The sequence below is a fragment of the Cheilinus undulatus genome, linkage group 16 (genome assembly GCF_018320785.1).
Source record: "Cheilinus undulatus linkage group 16, ASM1832078v1, whole genome shotgun sequence".
Classification (NCBI taxonomy): domain Eukaryota; kingdom Metazoa; phylum Chordata; class Actinopteri; order Labriformes; family Labridae; genus Cheilinus; species Cheilinus undulatus.
The window spans coordinates 34,018,484-34,037,432 of record NC_054880.1 but is presented as its reverse complement, the minus strand read 5'-3'; the positions used below and the strand labels follow the sequence as shown (position 1 = coordinate 34,037,432).

The following is an 18,949-nucleotide window of genomic DNA, read 5'->3' as shown; positions in this document are numbered from 1 at the left end:
GGGTCTAGCATGTCTTGGACCTAGGTTTAACTACTTTTTCAGTTCCAAATAGGGAACATTATATTTTGTTAAGAGCTCAGTGCCACAGCAGTGTGTTTGATGCATGGCTGTCTGAAGCAAGAAATGTGTATTTGATCTGCTGTTTAATGATTCATAATAAACCTCTCCTTCCCTCATAAATATCAGAGCTCAGTAAAATAATTTAGCTGTTATTATATAAACTATTAAAATATTTACACTCTGTCATTTAAAGATGATCATTAACTTGTGACCACCTCTACATCCCTTATGGACCTCTGATAGTCGGTGTACTCCATTTAGAGCAGTGGTTCTCAACCCTCTCAGCCCGTAACCCCCAAAATATAGGTGCTACAGACTGGGGACCCCCACTGTACATGATTTGGTTTAACAGCCAAAAACATGCAAGAATAGTCATGTGGAGACAAGGCCATCCATAAGGAGGAATAAGGGGGAGCTTTCTGGGACCCAGCCAAACTGGGGGAGCATGGAGGTCAACAAAATCATGGTCCATTGTGAAGTTAAGCTGTAAAAACCATATATAATATTTGACCTGAATAATAATAACTCTTATCAAAGAAACAAATATCTTTATTTATTCATATGTGCAGTAAATAGCCTTAAAATAAAAATAATAACCTGTATTTAAAATAGGTGAAAAATTGCTTAAATTAGTTAATTAGAGCAAAAATGGTGGAAAAGGTATTGAAATTGGATTTTAAAAGAACATAAATGGGTTAACAGTGGCAAAAATTAGATAAAAGTGGCAAAAATAACCAACAATTGATTAAATTGGCAAAAATGGGCACAAAAAGTAGTTAAAGTGGATTAAAAAGTTGCTGAAATGGCTCTAAAGTTCAAAGCATTTGGGGAAATTAGGTGGACTGGGATGAAAATTTATATAAACTGGCAAAAAAGGTTAGCTGTAGTTAAAGTAGGCAATAAGGGGTGCAAAAAGTGGTTAATAGTGGCAATAATGAGGCAACAATAGGCAGAAAGTGGCAAGAATTGGTTTAGAAGTGACAAAAACAGGCAGAGAAAAGTGGTGGAAAGCGTTTAAAATTGGCACAAATGGGTTTTAAGTGGCAAAAATGTGCTGAAATTGGCAAAATTGGAGCTAAAAAGTGATGAAAAAGGGTTAAAATTTGGTCAAATTTATGTAAAGTGGCAACAATGTGATTTGAAAATATTCTTTGTTTTTTAAGGCATCTAGTGACCTCCTCTCAGTGTCTCGCGACCCCCAACGGGGTCACGACCCAAAGGTTGAGAACCACTGATTTAGAGAACCACTCAGTCTTCGAAATTTTGTTATTTTTTACATTATATTTTTTAATTTGATTGGCACTACTTTGAAAAGGAATGTTTTGACATTGTCATCAAAGGGGTTTTTATTGTAATTTTTTGTCAGCAGAAGGCAAATGTATATGTTTGACCGTGACTGATTTATAAAATCAATAAAGGGGTGAAAACTTTTATAGGCGTTGTATGTCCCTCAGTGATATCCATAGCTATGAGTTGATTATGCTGCGGTTCCTTTAAGAAGCAGGCAGCGGAGTACTCGTTGTCAGGACGACAAGTAATGACAAAAGTGTTCGACAGTTGGTGCGCATGCAGCACGGAGGAAGGAAGTACCCAAACAAAGTGGACTAGTGCGGATAGACGACCACCTCTGGAGTAAAAAGACAACAGTTGAAGAGCAGTTTTATATCAGAGCTCGTTTCAGTCACTACGTGGAGTTAAAATGAGGTTTTTGCACCGTTGCTGACTGAACAGCGAACAACGCGACGTCTGACTGCAGGAGCAGATCCATGGTCTCATGTGGGTTGCTAGGGCCCATCCGTTCATCACTGTTAGTATGAAAATTATGTCCTGCAGCAGCTCTCATCTAACCGTGTAACGTTTGTTTCTAGGACCAGACATCTAGAAATAACCAGCAAAGATGATTCTTACTGCTTGAAGACCAACTATTTTTGAAAAAATGAGCCAAAAATATGAATCAACGAACGTGTCAGAGGTGGAGGAACACATCTCTGTCAAGTATGAAATCAAGAAAAGGCTTGGGAAAGGGGTGAGTGTATTTTCTTAATTTTAGTGTACTTAATTTAACTTGACACCACTTTCATTTAAAAACGCTTTGTGTTTAAATGCTGCTTACAGACTCAGTTTGACCCTTCTTTCCTGTAACCTGCACTCACCACTCCGTAAGACCTGATCTGAGCCTCAGCCTTAAGAGAAATTCCAGAAATAACACGGACTTAAAGTCCTCAGTGAATACCAGTGTTGTAAGCAGGAGGTTTATTTGCTTTGGCAGGGGTTTTTTGCAGATCAGCTGATGTGTGAGGACACTTGTACTCTCTGGAGTCCAAACCTCTTTATTTTTCCTCCACTGCTTTTCCACCTGAAAAACCACCTGCTTTCTTTCCATAGACTGTCCACAGAGACTCTGCTTGGTCAGGTGGTTACCAACACGTAGACACATCAGATTGGATAACTAGACATACCTGAGGCTGGCAGTGACTCAGATTACACAGCTGTTCAGCCTGTTTACACCTGAATGCTGTGGCCCTGATGTATAGGGGCATCTAGAAAACATAGAATATCAGGAAAATGTTATTTTTTTTCCTGAAGAAGTGAAACTTCCATGTATTCTAGCATCATCTCATACAAAGTGAAACATTTCATGACTTTTTCCTGTTTAAATCCTGAAAATTACAGTTTACAGCCCATGAAAAGAAAAAATCCACTATCGTTAAATATTAGAATATCACCAACATCAGTCCAAAATTGATTTATAATCCAGAAATGTTGACCTTTCATTAAATTCTGCTCATTTATCACTCAGTACTAGATTGAAACTCCTGTTTTCATGAATCATTGAATCTATGTGGTGTGGCATGGAGCCAGTCAGTCTGTGGTTTTGGTTGGGTGTTATGAAGCCCAGGTTGCTCTGATAGCAGCCTTCAGCTCAACTGGATTGTGGAGTCTGGTGTCTCTCATCTTTCTCTTGACATTTCTTCAGAGATTCTCTATGGGGATCAGGGCAGACCAGGTGGCTGGCCAGTCAAACACAGTAGTAGCATGGTCAGTAAACCAGTTTCTGGTAGTTTTGGCTTCACTGTGGGCAGGTGAAAAGGAGATCAGTATCTCCATTAAGTTTCTCAGCAGATGGAAGCATTAAATGTAAATGCTCTAAAATCTCCTGATAGATGGCTGACAGCATTGACTTTGGACTTAATAAAGACCAGTGGACCAACAGCAGCAGATGACATGGCACCCCAAACCATCACTGACTGTGGAGACTGAAAAGGCTGAACTTCAAGACCCAAAATGTTCTGGGCCTCTCTGATCTTCCTCTGGACTCTGGGACCTTTGTTAACAAATTAAATTCAAAATTTTGTTTAATCTGACTACAGGACTTTGGACCCCTGAGACCACTGTCCAAGTTCTCCTTCTCCTTAGCCCAAGTGAGATGCTGTTGATGTCTGTGGTTCAGGATTGGCTCCACACTAAGAACATGACACTTGTAGTCCATTTCCTGGACCTGCCTGTGTGGTGGCCCTTGATCTACTGACTCCAGCCTCAGTCCATTCCTTATGAAGCTCCACTAAGTTTTTGAATCTGCTGTGACAATCCTCTGAAGGCTGAGCTCATCCCTGTTGTTCTTCTTTTCTACCACACTTTTCCACAATATTGTAATTTTCTGAAATAGTGTTTTTTTTTTGTGAGCTGTAAGCCGTAATCATAAAGATTAAAACAAAGTCTTGGAATATTTCACTTTTTATAAGAAGAATCTGGAATATGTATATGGAAGTTTAACTCTCTGAAGTAAAACACAGAAAAAAATCACTTTTGCTTGATATTCTAATTTCCTGAGATGCACCTGTACATGCAAAACATAAGATCATATATAGAATAAATCTGGATAGAAGCAATATGATTAAGAGAAAGATAAAAGATGAGAAAATATCACAGATTATACAAGCACCATGATGATATTTCACAACCCATACTGCCTTAAGAAGCATTACTTTTAATCTGATCAGTCTGGACAACCTTTTAAAGTGGTTCAGTTTTCATCTGAGGACTCTGTGTCGTCTGCCAGATGGTGTGAGCTCATACTCAGAGTGGCAGATATGAGACAGGTTAGACACCTGTGCTTACCTGAGAACAGACTACTCTCTAAGGGAGAGGTTTAAAGTCCTCTTTATAACCTTCATGGTGGTCTGTATGAGACCTGTAGAGCTGCAGAAGGTATTTCTGGCACAACCTTGCCAACTCCCAAAGTGCATGGAGTGTTGGTGGAGCTTTTACGTTTCCTTCAAGTCTGAGCGAGACTAACGAACTTAGATTTCAACTGATCATAGAGATTACCACACACTGTAAACCCTGATAGCTATCCAGACAAATTCAGTTTTACTTGATAATCAAGTCAATGTGCTTATTACCTAACCTGGCACACCAGATGGATGTGTTTCACACATCCATCTGGAAAACCACTCATACACAGTGTTTGGGAAAGGGCAGAGCCTTAGAAAAAACTTGGAGGGTGAGTGGATGAACGTTCTATCTATCACATCTTTACGGGCCAATCAGAGCAACAAAATGTGTGACGTAGCCGCCAGCAAGCTGTGCCCCTATCAAAGGAGTAAATGCCATAAGAGCTGCATAAGGTGAATCATGGCAACTGTAGACATGTCAGTACACAACTTTTGTCGTTTTTGAAAAAAAAAAAAAACAGCTCAATGCTGTTATTTGTTCTTCTTATAACAAAGAAATGTCGTCAAGTTCTGATAAAACTGGTGCTTTAGCAGCATCCACGCTAATGTCTTCCGCCATAATTGCACCGGCCTCTTGTTGCTGCTCGTTTATGTCATGATTCTGCCGCACCCAAAAGTGCTGCCCCTCGTCGCTGATTGGTCCTGTCACTTTCTTAATCTACAGTGTTTTTCCAGAACGCCTTTGGGCATTAGACACTTTTGCACTTTTTTGAGGTTACTGACTTAGTCAGACAGGTCCCACCTGTGGGGAGTAAACACAATACACAATGATTGGTTTAATGAAAATGTTGACAAAGGACTTCCTTTTTTGAAGGCAATCTGTTTACATGATTTTTTTTTTTTTTTTTAAGGAAGGTTTAGCCTACTAATTGGATTTTACAGTGTATCACGGTGACATTACATTCTCAGTGATGTTCTCCAAACAGGCTTATAAAACAAAACCATGATCTTTAGATCAACACCAAACACCCTGAGTCTAAACAAAAAAAAATTGCTGTAAAATGACCATCATGGGTTTCCCAGTTTAAAAGGTTATAAGTGGAAGTGAACTGCTTTGTGTGAATCTGATCCTCCAGTGACAGTCTTATTGTTTCTGTCTTTATAATAACAGTGTGCTCTGATGTCAAACTGTTGGTATCTTTATGCTTCACTTGAACCAATGTTCTCTCCCTTCACTGTGATCAGAGCTGTAGTTAGCTATGAGAACACAGAGGTCATGGTCTGTTTGTTTACTGTGATCAAAATGGTAACTTATAAAGACTTTTAATGAAACAGAGAGATGTTTCCTGAACTCTTTGTCCTGAAATGGGACATTTGTAAGTCCATGAAAAGTTGTGAATTACATTTGAAGATGAACACAAACTCCTCCATCACCATAGGTTTAGAATCTGTTGTTATGAATGAATATTTGGATATAAGACTTTGTGTAAAACATTTCTCTTTTCTCTGGAAATTCAGATTGAACCTCAGTTTTTCTTTGTTTTTGTTAATTTTTCATAACTTATTTAGGTGCAGAATGTAAGTTGCCACAAATGTAGTAGAGGTTGTCCATTTTTAGTTTACCAGTACTCTGTATTCCTCTCAGGCTTATGGCATCGTATGGAAAGCTGTTGACAGGCAGACAGGTGAGATCGTGGCTGTGAAGAAGATCTTCGACGCCTTCAGGAACAGGACAGATGCTCAGGTATTTTCTTGATTAATCAAAACCTGTTTGTTTTATTTATATCTACGATTCTAGCTGCTTTAGACTTTTTATTACCAGACCTTTTTGGCATACAAAAGCATGCACCATTAAAATGTCAGGTCATAGCTAGATGAAGTGAAAGAAAAGGTTGACTAGTTTAAAGAAGTTGTTCTGAACTGGTGGGACTGGACTAAAGAGCTGGTTATGGATTTTTTTTGTGGCTTTTAAATATGTGCCTGATTTGAAATTTAAGGCCACAGAAAGTCTTATAAAGTCTGTTTTGTTTTTTTGTTTTTTTGTTGTTTTTTTTTACCAGTGAGAGGTCTTGAAATTTTAGGGGGCACTTTGACTAAGCCATGTCCCTATCCAGTCTTAGTTTCTGAGCCATCCTTGTATGATTCATCTTCCCATTACAAAATGTTGCATACATTTTCTCTAGAATCCAAAAAAAAGATTTTTTAGAAAGAGATGGAATGAAGATGTGGCAGAACAACAACATGGAAATATCCTTCAAAATGAAAGCACATCATAAACTTTTGCCACATTTTTTTTTTTTTTGCTAGGCCCATGTCCACAACCCACTTATAATAGCTTTGAGACCAACTTTTTGGTCCCTGCACACCAGTTGAGGACCAAGGGTTCAGACAGTGCTTTATTGCAAATAAATGATCAGCCTGGGGCATTTGGATATCAAGTTACTGCACTTTAGTACTTCTGTCCATACTATGCTTTACTGTAGGGACGACCTGGTATCAGGACTCACTTGCTAACCTCACAACAGGCAAATTAGCCATGAGCTACAAGGCTAGCGGTGCCTCTTTAACTGCTTTTCTCCCTCATGTTGTCAGAAAAAGGCTCCTGTTTGAGAGATGGCTTCCTTCTTTTTCCATTCTTGTAGTTTAAAAGACACAAAAAGGCAAAATGGTACCAAAAGAGGAGCTCTATTATTTCCGAACTTTCAGATCTCCAAAAGAGCTGCAATTCCCATCATTCCTGGAGGAGGACCCCAAACCTTTCTCTGATTTTTCGAACTCATTGTGATTAAATAAACTCTGTACAGTTGTGAATCACAAGTCCAGTTCTCTAACATCTGGCCTGCCAGGTTGCCCATTTAAAAATCCTTGCAGTCCACCCTTATAACAGGTCTTCCCTGACAAAGAGCATTATTCTGCTTTTTAATAGCTAAACTGTTGAGAATCAACTCAGAAAACCTGCAAAAATATGTTATGATGAATGTCAACATAGTGTTTATTGATTGGATTTAGACATTAATGTGCCCAGAATGATCAAATTTGGCTGTTAATGACCCAAAAAAATATTTTGCCCAGTAGGATTTGACATTTTACACAGCTCATTGAATAAGAAAATTCAGCCCTGGTCAGATGTCTTGAGAAATCTCATACCTTCGATTTTTGATCATTAACTGTGCTAAAAAAAAAAGTATTGTTTTTCAGTTCAGGTCTTAAAAGTCTTGAATTTAATTTTTGAAAGTGTATAGGAAATCTAAATGAAGCAGAGGATTATGGGTGCACACTTTGCTGCTTCATTTTGGATTGTAAATATTAATACTAATATTAATATAATACAAAATCGATTTTTTTTTTCTCTTTTTGCAGCGGACATTCAGAGAAATCATGTTCCTCCAGGTAAGAATTTTAACCTTATTGAACGTCAGCATGTTTTGTCAATATTTTTTAAATAAATTCCTGGACTGAAATTCAGAATGTCTGCCTCACAATCTGGGCCTCTTTATATTTTTTTTTCAGTGTTTCTTTCTATAGGTATTAAACAACATATTAGGGCTTCTTGACAGTTTAACATTTAAGACTCTATACATCAGTGGCACAATAAGAAGACGAGTATGACTTTTTAAAAATAATTTAAATAAAGGACATTTGGTGTGCAGACATTAATAATTAGCCAAGATCTGACTCACTTTGCCTTGAATCCTTGTATAACAACCCCCCTCCCCTCCCCATCACTATCTGCTGACCTACATTTATGTGTCCTTCAGTCAGGCCACTGCCCCTCAATCAGCTGCTGTCATCTCACAGTGAAACTGTAATCACAGGGTTTAAAGCCACTGTTATGTAACCTGTGTTTACCTTATATTTACACAACACCTGCCAGCTGTTTCAGGTCAAACATTGAGCTGTCTGTGTTTTTTTTTTGTTTGTTTGTTTCTCTGACTAAAAGTGTCTGGTGTGCTCTGTGCAGGAGTTTGGAGATCACCCCAACATCGTCAAACTTCTAGATGTGGTCAGGGCTCAAAATGATAAAGACATTTACCTCATCTTTGAATACATGGGTGAGTGATTCAAGCTACGGCATGGTCCACAACAATATTTAAGAAAGAATCTGTTTTGATGCACGAACACAGGAAAGAGTGTAGGCTAGTGTTGGTTTCAGTTGTGTGACTTGGCTAAGACAAGGCCCTGGTGCATGTGTGTGTGTGTAAACGGCTCCTCCTCCCCTTGGTTGGCTGCAGTCTTTCTGCTGAGTCCACAGTTTGGCCTCCTCCTCAGGAGTCCAGTTCATGACTCTGCAGCGGCATCCCAGACCTCAACTGTTTCTCTCTTCTACTTCATATGTCTAACACTGCTCATTTTGTATTGTTGTGTTTTATTATTAACCAGCACCACGTTTAATCTGCTGTGTAAACGTCCTAGTTCATTATGATCCTGATAATGCAACATTCTTATCATTAATATATCAGATTGAATTTATTCCAGCTAAATGCATTTTTCAACAATGACTCTGGAAAAAGAGTGACCTCACAAGCCCTCTTGGTTTGTTCTCAGATCTGTGTTCACATTGATGGGACAGTGATTCTTTTATGTTTGACTCATAGACTCAAACATGCTTCATAAATGTTTTTTTATTTATATGAAATTTCCCCACCTTCATGAGACAGATGGTCCTCGCTATCAGGAAAGCTGTTTGTTGGGGCACAGTTATTAGACGTTAGTTTAGTTAGTTTAGGTTTGAGAGTCTGGTTCAAAAATGTGAGACCTAATGAATTTAAAGTTGAATTTTATACCTTTAAGTAAAAATGAAGAGGATTTTTAGTCCAAGGGTTAGGGTTAGTGCGTGCTAGTTTAACTGTCTTATTATTGTGTTTTTGCAGATACTGACCTGCATGCTGTGATAAAGAAAGGCAGTCTACTAAAGGACATTCATAAACGTTATGTGATGTATCAGCTCCTCAAAGCCATCAAATACCTGCATTCAGGAAATGTCATCCACAGGGACCAAAAGGTACGATAAAAATGTTTAGCTTTTGAAATGACTTATTGTATGGAAGGTAATAAAACAAGTATTCTAACATATTGCATTAAGAAAATTCACTTTTTTGCAACTTAAAGAGTTCCAGATAATATTTCCCTGTTTTATTTTCAGTCCAAAGTCAGGAATATGACTTTGGTTTTTGACTTCAAAGATGCACTTTAACCCTCCGGTTTTAGTCTGGACAGTTTTGTCCAATTAATCATTTTTACCTTTGACTTTCCAGTTTTATTGTCATCTTGGCTGTGTTATTGTACTGACTGCAAGGATTTGTTGTAAGATTTTTTTTTCTCTATAATCTTTGGATTTCAGTGTGAATTTTTAAAACTGTACCATGATACACTGTATAAAAATTGACTTCCATTTAAGTCCATCAAGGAGAAAATTGTCCACTTTGAAACATTTATAAAGATGTAAGGTATCAATCTTTTATTTCAGCATTTTGATTTAAACCTTTGATAACCTACAGTCTTAATCAAAACTATTACTATGATACTCCAAAATTAACCATGGTTTTACGATATACATGATTATGGTCTGTTTTGGCTGTAAGGTTAAAAATGTGGTAATAATGGGACTAAATGGGTGATCCAGGGGTTTATGAGGACTAACTAGGGTTGTAGATTTTTAATCAGACTGCACAAAAAAACTAAATTTGCAACAAAATCTGTTCTGGTGCTTATTTTTGACATACCAAGGACTGTGATTACAGAATATCCTCTAGCCCCTCATCATATATTGCAAAGAAAAAATAATTTTTGTGCGCTTTTTATATGAAACAGTGACACCATTTGTTCACATCGTCATGTAAGAGTTCTCTCTGAGAACAGGGACTTAGGAACTGAGGAAACTATCTTTTGATTCAAAATGAGGAATTCTTGGAGTTTAGGTTAAAATGTCAAAATAAAATGAAATTAAATTAAAAAAGAAAAGGAATAAAATATGCTAAAGTAAACAGTTACACCAAAGGATAACTGAGTAAAATATGCTAAAATAAGAATATAAGATAAATAAGAAGGGAAAAGACCATTAAGAGTTTTAAAAACCAATGAAAGAGTCTTAAAGTCTATTCTAAAACATCCAAGTTTGCCCATCCAGAGACCTTAAAATCAGTGTAATGTGTACTCTCTTTCTGGTCTTTGTCAGCAGTTGTGCAGCTGAATTTTGGACTAGCTGCAGATGTGAAATATTCTTTTTTAGGGGGACCGGACAGAAGAGCATTACAATAATCAGTTCTGTAAGTTATAAAAGCATGAATTAATGTCTCTGCACTGGCTTGAGAGAGAAACAGTCACACTCAGGTGATGTTTCTGTAAATGATAAAACACTTTTGTGATATCTTTGATATGTTTCTCAAAATTGAAAATAAAACCTAGATTTTTAACCTGCTGACTGGAATTATGGAGTTTGCTGACCAGTTTTTCTCTCATAGCCCTTGTATCAATGACTACAACCTGAGTTTTGTCCTGGTCGAGCTGTAAAAAGTTCTCTTCCATCCATGATTCGTTATCTAAAATACAATTTAAAAGGGAATCAGTTGGCCCATTGTCATCAGGTGACATGACAATGTAGGGTTGAGTGTCATCAGAATTGATGCCATGTCTCCCGATGACATTCCTTAGAGGTAACACGTAAAGTTTACAAAGTGTGGGGTCTAAAATTGGGCCTTGGGGGACAACACATTTCATTTCATAAGATGTAGGTGAGCAATCTCCAAGATTCTCATGAAATTTTCTGTCGAATTATGATTCCCTTTAAACTTTAGTTATGATTCTCTAATTGTATGCTTGTCCATAATCCTTACAGGAAGTCAGTACAATAAATGAAATAAATCAAACTCCTTAGCTCTTTGTTAGAAAAATGACTGTGAATTGATTATCAAAGTAGTTGCTGGATTTATTTTAGATCAACCAATCAACTTATTTTTCCAGAAATACAGCTTGTATTATGAGATTTTGGAAACCTTTGCCTTATGTTTGTCAACATATCTGCATAAATATTGCTTCTACCTGTGTTTATTTGTATCAGCCTTCTATACTGCTCCCCCTTACCCTCCTTGTTTAGTTTCTGTTTTCTTTCAATTTTTCCAACCACTCTGTAGGGAAGTGAAAATACAGCAGTAATTGTCTGTGTAATCAGTGTTTCCTTTGTCTGTGCTTTTCACAGCCTTCCAACGTGCTGCTGGACACCGAATGTGTAATTAAACTGTGTGATTTTGGCTTGGCCAGATCACTAAACCAGATCCAGGAGGACAGTGGGAATCCAGCACTGACAGAGTATGTGGCGACGCGGTGGTACAGAGCTCCTGAGATTCTGTTAGGATCTGCAAGGTATCAGCTGTGATGAGTCTTCTGTCAGTGCTGCAAACGTTCACTCCAGGAAATGTTCTCTCTAAATATGGCTGAGTAGATTTGGGTGAACCACACTGTTAAAGGAGTTTATTTTGTACACAGGTACACTAAAGGTGTGGACATGTGGAGCCTCGGTTGTATCCTGGGAGAGATGCTGCTTGGAAAAGCCCTGTTCCCTGGAACATCCACCATCAACCAAATAGAGAAGATCATGAGTGCCATACCACACCCCAGCCCAGAGGGTAATTAGAATACACATGCTGAGCTTTGAAGATAATAAACTTTAGATTTGGATAAACTTTTTTGCTTTGAATTCATTAAATTTGATGTAATTTTCAGATGTTCTTGCAATCAAGTCTGAATATGGATCATCTGTCATCCAGAGAATGTTACTGAAGTAAGATTTTCTAATGTTTAAATCAAAGATACAGAGAAGTTATGTTGTTATTCATCTGTGTATGTTTACAATAAACAATAACGCACCAGCTACAATTCAACTAATATTTTTCACTTTATTTTACATGTAACAAAGTGTGCAGAGTTAATAACTGAATTTTTTTAAAGTTTGGTAGCCACAATGACAGTTTCTCCCTCTTAACAAAGAGACTTTTATCCTAACCAACAGGGATGAATCAAAGTGACAAAAATCAAGGGACGACAGTTAAAACAATGTATATTTTATCTATTGCCCTGCCCCTAATCCCTGTGATGTTTTTTTTTTGATTAAATTGCAACTCCACCTTTATAACTTTTAAAGATCAGTTTGTGTTTCTTAGTTCTAAAGCAAAGTGAAGCCTTCAAGTTTAAAAATAAAAACCTTTAGTCAGAGTTATAATTGGAAAAATTAGATCTTACCAGTCAGCCAGTAACTCTAATGCAGTGGTTTTCAACCTTTTTATCTCAAGGAACTTCTAACAAAAAGCCAAAAGCTCAAAGTAAATTAAAACTAGCCTATATAATTCATGCTGTTGTTGCCTCAGTTGTTGAATAGTTTAACGTATGATTGTACAAATTCCCAGGGCACACTGAGACTTTCCTTAAGGCACACCGGTGTACCTTGCCACACCATTTGAGAACCACTAGGTCAGCCCACCTGCTCTACTGGTGCCTTCAAATGGAGTCATATTCACAACACAACTCTATAGTTTACAAGGCAGCATATGATTAAACCTCAGTATGAAGTATGAGTGCATTGTGGGTATTGTAGGCTTCACATTTCAACAATTATGAAAATATCTCTGGCTCTGCCACTCTGATTTTTATCCCTTTGTTTGAAGACCATCCACTGACAGTGCAACATAATGATAGCAATCATTGCTAACTGAAACTGTTTCAGTTCAGCAATTTTATGCGGATGTCTGGTGTGCATCGCTCTCTTGAGTTTATGCCACAGCATCTCAATCGATTTGAGGTCAGGACTCTGACTGGGCCACTCCAGAAGTCATATTTTCTTCTGTTGAAGCCATCCTGTTGCTGATTTACTTCTATGCTTTGGGTCGTTGTCCTGTTGCATCACCCATCCTCTGTTGAGCTTCAGTTGGTGGACAGATTGTCTTAAGTTTTCCTGTAAAACGTCTTGATAAAATTGGGAATTCATTTTTCCGTTAATGACAGCAATCCATCCAGGCCCCGAGGCAGCAAAGCAGCCCCAACCATGATGGCCCCTCCACCATATTTCACATTTGGGATGAGGTTTTGATGTTGGTGTGCTGTGCCTTTTTTCTCCACACATAGCATTGTGTGTTCCTTCCAAACAACTCAATTTTCTGTGTCTGTGGCTTTAAATGGTAATTAGCTGTCTGACTCCACCCCTGACCACACCCCTCTCAGGAAATGGATGCAGTACTCCTGGTACTACAGACACTTGTATCCAAAGGTTAGCACTTGACTGTGATTTGAACCATCAACCTCCCAGACCGTAGCCAGCAGGATAACCCATTGAGCTATCCAGCATCTCAGCTGGTAGTTGAGAGGATCAGTAGAGGAGGGTGGAACTTTCCTCCAAGTGGAGGAGGGCCAAACCAACCTGGGGGTGGGTGCTTATGGTCCTGGTGAGGTCACCAGGAGCTAAATCTGAGAACAGCTTGTTTCAGCACACATTTTCTGAAAGGTCAAGAAAGAGAGGGGGAGAGGGAATGGATTTTTCTGGTATTTGAGGGGATTGTGGACAGGCCAGGGGCACATATTTGTGTTAGAAAAGCCTGAAAAAGTGATTTTTGCATAATATGTCTCCTTTAAAAGAAACCAAGCTGAAAACAGGGTTTGAATAGTCCCAGTTTACAGAAATGTCTCTTCCAAGCACAGTTAATAATGTTAATGTGACAATTCTAGGCTTAAATCACAACTATTTTCGTACTGATCAGTCCCAGTAAGAAGATTTTTTTGTTAGACTCCCAGCTGCAGGACTCATGCAAGGAAAATGGCTTCACATGGTCTGACTTTTTTTCCATGAAATTGAAATACTCAAAAATTGTAAGTTTTGTTTTATGTAAATTTAAAACAAAAATGTCTAGGGTTTTCTCATAAATAAACAAATATATTTTTTATATTTTTTAGAGTGGCCCTTATACACCATAATAAAAATGTATAGTTTGTTCAAAGATCTTTGGGCTCAAACCTTTTATGTAAGCTGGCCCATTGTGTTAGGATTTTGTCAGTGAAAACAATTAAAAAAATTTTCATGGTGGGTCCTGGGGGACTTTTCTTAGATGCAAGTAAGGGGTCCCCAAGGACAAAAGGCTGGGAACCACTGTAAAGTAAGGCTCTACCATCCTTTTCAGACCACAAGTGCCTTTGGAAGATCTTCTTCAGCCGTCTGTGCCTGCTGATGCTCTCGATCTGTTGAAAGGTTTGCTGGTTTTCAACCCAGACAAGCGTCTGACTGCGGAACAAGCCCTCCAACACCCATACGTAGCCAGGTATTAATATGTACATAAACTACACGTTAACTCACAGCAGAACAAAAGTAGAGTTGTTTTATTAATTTCTGCTCATTTCTTCTGTATGCATTGTAAAGAAACAGTATTTGTTCTATCATTTGCTGTTAAATTGCTTTAGTTTTTTCAAAAGTTATTCCTCTGTCCTTGAAGGTTTCATAATCCAGCCAAGGAGCCAGCTCTTAACTTCGATGTAGTTCTGCCTGTGGATGATGATGTACAACTGTCTGTTGTTCAGTACCGCAACAAACTGTATGAGGTACAGCAGGAGTCACAAGTTTACAGGAAAAATTAATTCAACTTTATACAGCAGCGCTCAAACCTAATTTCTCCTCTTTACTTGCAGATGATGCTGGAGAGAAGGACCAATCAGGGCATGCTGAAGCTAGTTAAGCCAAAAGATGGAAGCTGTGTCAGTAATGAGGAGAAGACATGTGTGAAGGAGAGAACAGAGCGGGGTCCAGAAGAGCCAAACGGTTGTGGACATAAGGACGAAAAGACTGTTGAGATGAACCTCCTTCCCTCACAGACAGGTGTTGCCAAACCTGGGCCTGTGCATGCACTGATCCCACCTGCTGTGGAGAAGACGAGTCCTTTATCTAACTCTGACCTGGGAAAAGTCACATATAACCCCATCACACACGCTCCAAGTATGTCTGGATTTATAAATGATGGTGCTTTTAAGGGCTTGGTATCACTACTACTTTAGTCCTGAACAGAATTCTCAGTGTTTGCATATTTCTTACATTTTTTATTAGAAAGCTTCTCATTCAGAATTAAAAAGTTTCTTGTTCCAAGCCTTTTTAGTTGCCTATTATAAACATTCAACAATAAGATTCTTTCTATGTCTTTGAGTATGGTTTCAAAGAGTGTTGCTCATATCATATGATAGAAACTTTGCACAAATACCAAAATCCAATACTAATCCCCGTTAACAGCATTGTATATCTTAGATGGTTACCTGAAAAGTATATCTACACATTTGCTTGTGCATAAAATTGTGAGGATTTTTCTTTCTTCCTGCAGATGGGTTTGTTCGTAATCCATCTGGTCCTCCTCATAACTACAATGCCTCTGCAGCCAACAGGAGAGCAGCAGACCTGAACACTAATGGCAATGCAACCTTATTACCAACAGAGGGCGCCAACAGTAACACTGTGAGCTACAACTCTGGGTCCACTCATTCAGTTTGGCTTTCTCTCCCTGAGACGTAACCTTCTGCTTGTATTTTTTTGCCTGGTTGCATTCTTTCTCTCTTCCTTAAAATCTCTCTGTGGCTCATACAGTGTTCTGTCTTTCTCCAGTCCATGGACCAGATCCTCCAGCGTGGTCGCTCAGCCCCTGTGGCCCACAATCGTTCCTTCTCCTTGACCCTAAACCAAACCCAGAACAACCCACTGGTTCGCAAGGAAGACCCATCCCTGTCCGCTGGGCTTTCTGTCACATCTGCTCGCCTGGTCAGTTCTGCATCTCAGGGCATGAAAAAAAAAGAAAAATTAATACCATGTTGATTAAATACTGACTGACACACATAATCTAGTAGCTTTAATGAGATTCAAAAGGGATGGCTCTTGATGCGTTTCTAAATAACTTTTCCCTCTATGCAGAACCAGCGTTCAAACACTCAGACACGACCGCCACCGAGGTTCAGCAAGAAAGTATTTCAGAGTAACTGTAATGTTGCTGCTGCCGGCGACCCTCGCGCCAAACTGGGCAGCTACTCTCAGGCTTACGGTACCATCAACAAGACAGACTTGGACAATCTGCTCCGAAGCCGTCCTTACAACCAGTAGCTGTTGTGAAGTCAGGGAGTACTTAACAGCAGGGTGGCATGTGTGTTTGAACTCATTACTGAGGAGGATGCTGCACATGTGGGAAACAGGAAGAAGATGGTTACACCTTTGTGTATTCTGTGAGGATTGTACACTGTGTCTGTGTGTTTGTAAAAATCAATATCAAACTTTACCAAATGTACTCTCAGAGTTAAACATGTAGCTTATGACCATATGAGCTTTAAGGATTGAACTCCAAGCCAGTTGGTCTCAGAATACCTGTAAAATATGCAAATAGTTTAAAATGATTGTATGCAACAGTTATTTCCTTACATGTAAACCCAGCAGCAATAAGCCTTTTTGTTTCTGTTGTGTGATGGAAAAGATGAGTGTTTCTTGGACCCAATTTGTTTAAAATTTAACAGACATTGTTAAAAGTGGCAGCAAGTCACCATAAAGCTTAGAAATAAACTTTGTTAAACATGTTCAAATCCTCTGCATTTGTATATAATTCAAATCCCACCTTAATTACCTCAGTGTTCTGTGTAATAAAACAGCTCTGGCTGGTACTAATTTAAAGGAGACATATTATGCAAAAATCACTTTTCAGGCTTTTCTAACACAAATATGTGCCCCTGGCCTGTCCACAATCCCCTCAAATACCAGAAAAATCCATTCCCTCTCCCCCTCTCTTTCTTGACCTTTCAGAAAATGTGTGCTGAAGCAAGCTGTTCTCAGATTTAGCTCCTGGTGACCTCACCAGGAGTGTAAGCACCCACTCCCAGGTTTGGTTGGCCCTCCCCCACTTGGAGGAAGTTCCGCCCTCCTCTACTGATCCTCTCAACTACCAGCTGAGATGCTGGATAGCTCAATGGGTTATCCTGCTGGCTACAGTCTGGGAGGTCGATGGTTCAAATCACAGTCAAGTGCTAACCTTTGGATAAAAGTGTCTGTAGTACCAGGAGTACTGCATCCATTTCCTGAGAGGGGTGTGGTCAGGGGCGGAGTCAGACAGCTAATTACCATTTAAAGCCACAGACACAGAAATGGCTCGTTCTGAGAAAGGCTGAAAAAGAGGGGGTTTTAAACGTACAAAAATCCTATACTGGAGTGTTTTTTCAGCAACAAACTTCACAGGCATGTTTTGGGGGCCTCTGAGACCAATTTAAGCTTATCGTAAAAGGGTATAATATGTATCCTTTAAATGTTTAAACACAAGCAACATTTTACCATGTTATCAAGATTGGGCAGAGCTGCTGTGACATAGGGAGTCTAGTCAAACCCATGTTAGCTCGGATTGAGAAGAGATTAATGAGGAAGGAGAAAAGAAAAAAAGAAAAAATCATTACAAAAATCATTTATAGCTTTTATGCAAAGTTGAATGACCTCTGGGCACTGAAAAGGTATTAGAATTAACCCACATATGTGTCTACTGGCCGGAAGAGACAAACTTTACCATTAAGAAAAGGAAGGCAATTGCGTGGAGCCCAGATTAGTCATAAACTTATCCCTTTCTTCTGCTCCAGCCGGCATTCTGGCCATTTAGAATTTTAAGGGGTGGCACACTCCTTAAAATTATGAAGTATTAAGCTATCTTGGTGGCATCAAATCCAGCTGTAATTGAAAAAAATGCAATATTTTCTATTTCTTTTTTAAACTGTCTTATTTTACAAAATCTTCTATGATAAATATTGTATGAATTTATGGTCAAATACATATGGGGATATTTTTAGAGGTTTTGCTTGATTAAACATGACCAAATAAGAAAAAAATCAAACATGGACAAAGGTTATAATAGTTTGGGAGATTTTATTTGGTTTTTATTTTTATTAAGTTCCTATTTTTGTTTAAAATCTCGGTTCCAATTTGATCAGTTTTTACTGCTGGTTTGTTAGTTTAGTTTCTATTTTGCAAGTTGCTTTCTTTTAGTTTAGTTTTTATTAGTTTTAGTGTTAGTTTTACTTTTTTCAGCAATAACAGATACTTGTCAGAGACAAGAACCAAAAGATTCAGAAAAAGTTAACATCATAGAATATTTAAGGAGACATTCACACAGACTACTCTTCACTTTTCAGTTCTTTTATTCAAATTTGATGTTTGAATACAATTCAAGACCTAAAATTAACCATTGTGGAAAGTCTTCTTCAATTAAATCAGGCCACTTTACTCTCCAGCCTTGGTCATACATATGCTGCTGTTAAAGACTAATACTAAGGAGATTTGGACCCTTATTTTAGTTAATTTTGTAAGCACAGAAAACAGTTTGTTCATTTTCTTTTTGTAAAGCCTCATTTTTATGTAGTTTCAGTAAACTGATATGATTTTTAAATTTTAGTGATATTCAGGTAGTTTTGGTTAACTATAATAACCTTGACATTGACCATTTTTTTAATTTGAGTAAATTATCATTTTTTATTGAAATAAACATGGAAATGTAGTATTACATAGGTCTGATGTCATATGGTTACAAGATGTCTATTTAGAGACTCCAAGACATTTTGAAAACCACTTGGATATTTATTTACAAAGCATTGCTAAACAGTCATTTTTGGTTGGTTTTGCATTGTTACAAGTAAAACTTTTTTTTGATGAATAATTTAAAGAGAACATTGGATGTGAAAAGCCC

The 18,949-nt window shown here is 38.2% G+C and overlaps 1 protein-coding gene across 1 annotated transcript; it reads left to right on the top strand.

The window, feature by feature from the left end:
* The first annotated feature begins 1,621 nt into the window (after window positions 1-1,621).
* Window positions 1,622-16,792, top strand: mapk15 (mitogen-activated protein kinase 15). The gene is made up of 15 exons (XM_041808076.1): window positions 1,622-1,836; window positions 1,929-2,086; window positions 5,881-5,979; window positions 7,596-7,625; window positions 8,197-8,287; window positions 9,107-9,237; window positions 11,431-11,594; window positions 11,718-11,857; window positions 11,955-12,012; window positions 14,396-14,533; window positions 14,705-14,810; window positions 14,898-15,201; window positions 15,578-15,708; window positions 15,856-16,008; window positions 16,159-16,792. Exons 2-15 carry the CDS (start codon window positions 1,997-1,999, stop codon window positions 16,342-16,344), a joined length of 1,821 nt encoding a protein of 606 aa, XP_041664010.1. The 5' UTR covers window positions 1,622-1,836; window positions 1,929-1,996; the 3' UTR covers window positions 16,345-16,792.
* The last annotated feature ends 2,157 nt before the right edge of the window (window positions 16,793-18,949 follow it).

Bases quoted from the DNA above. Each gene is read 5' to 3' on its own strand.
- mapk15 (XM_041808076.1), top strand. From the start codon at position 1,997: ATGAGCCAAAAATATGAATCAACGAACGTGTCAGAGGTGGAGGAACAC. The intron at 5,980-7,595 runs GTATTTTCTTGA...CTCTTTTTGCAG, and splicing joins GGAACAGGACAGATGCTCAG to CGGACATTCAGAGAAATCAT. The intron at 12,013-14,395 runs GTAAGATTTTCT...CATCCTTTTCAG, and splicing joins ATCCAGAGAATGTTACTGAA to ACCACAAGTGCCTTTGGAAG.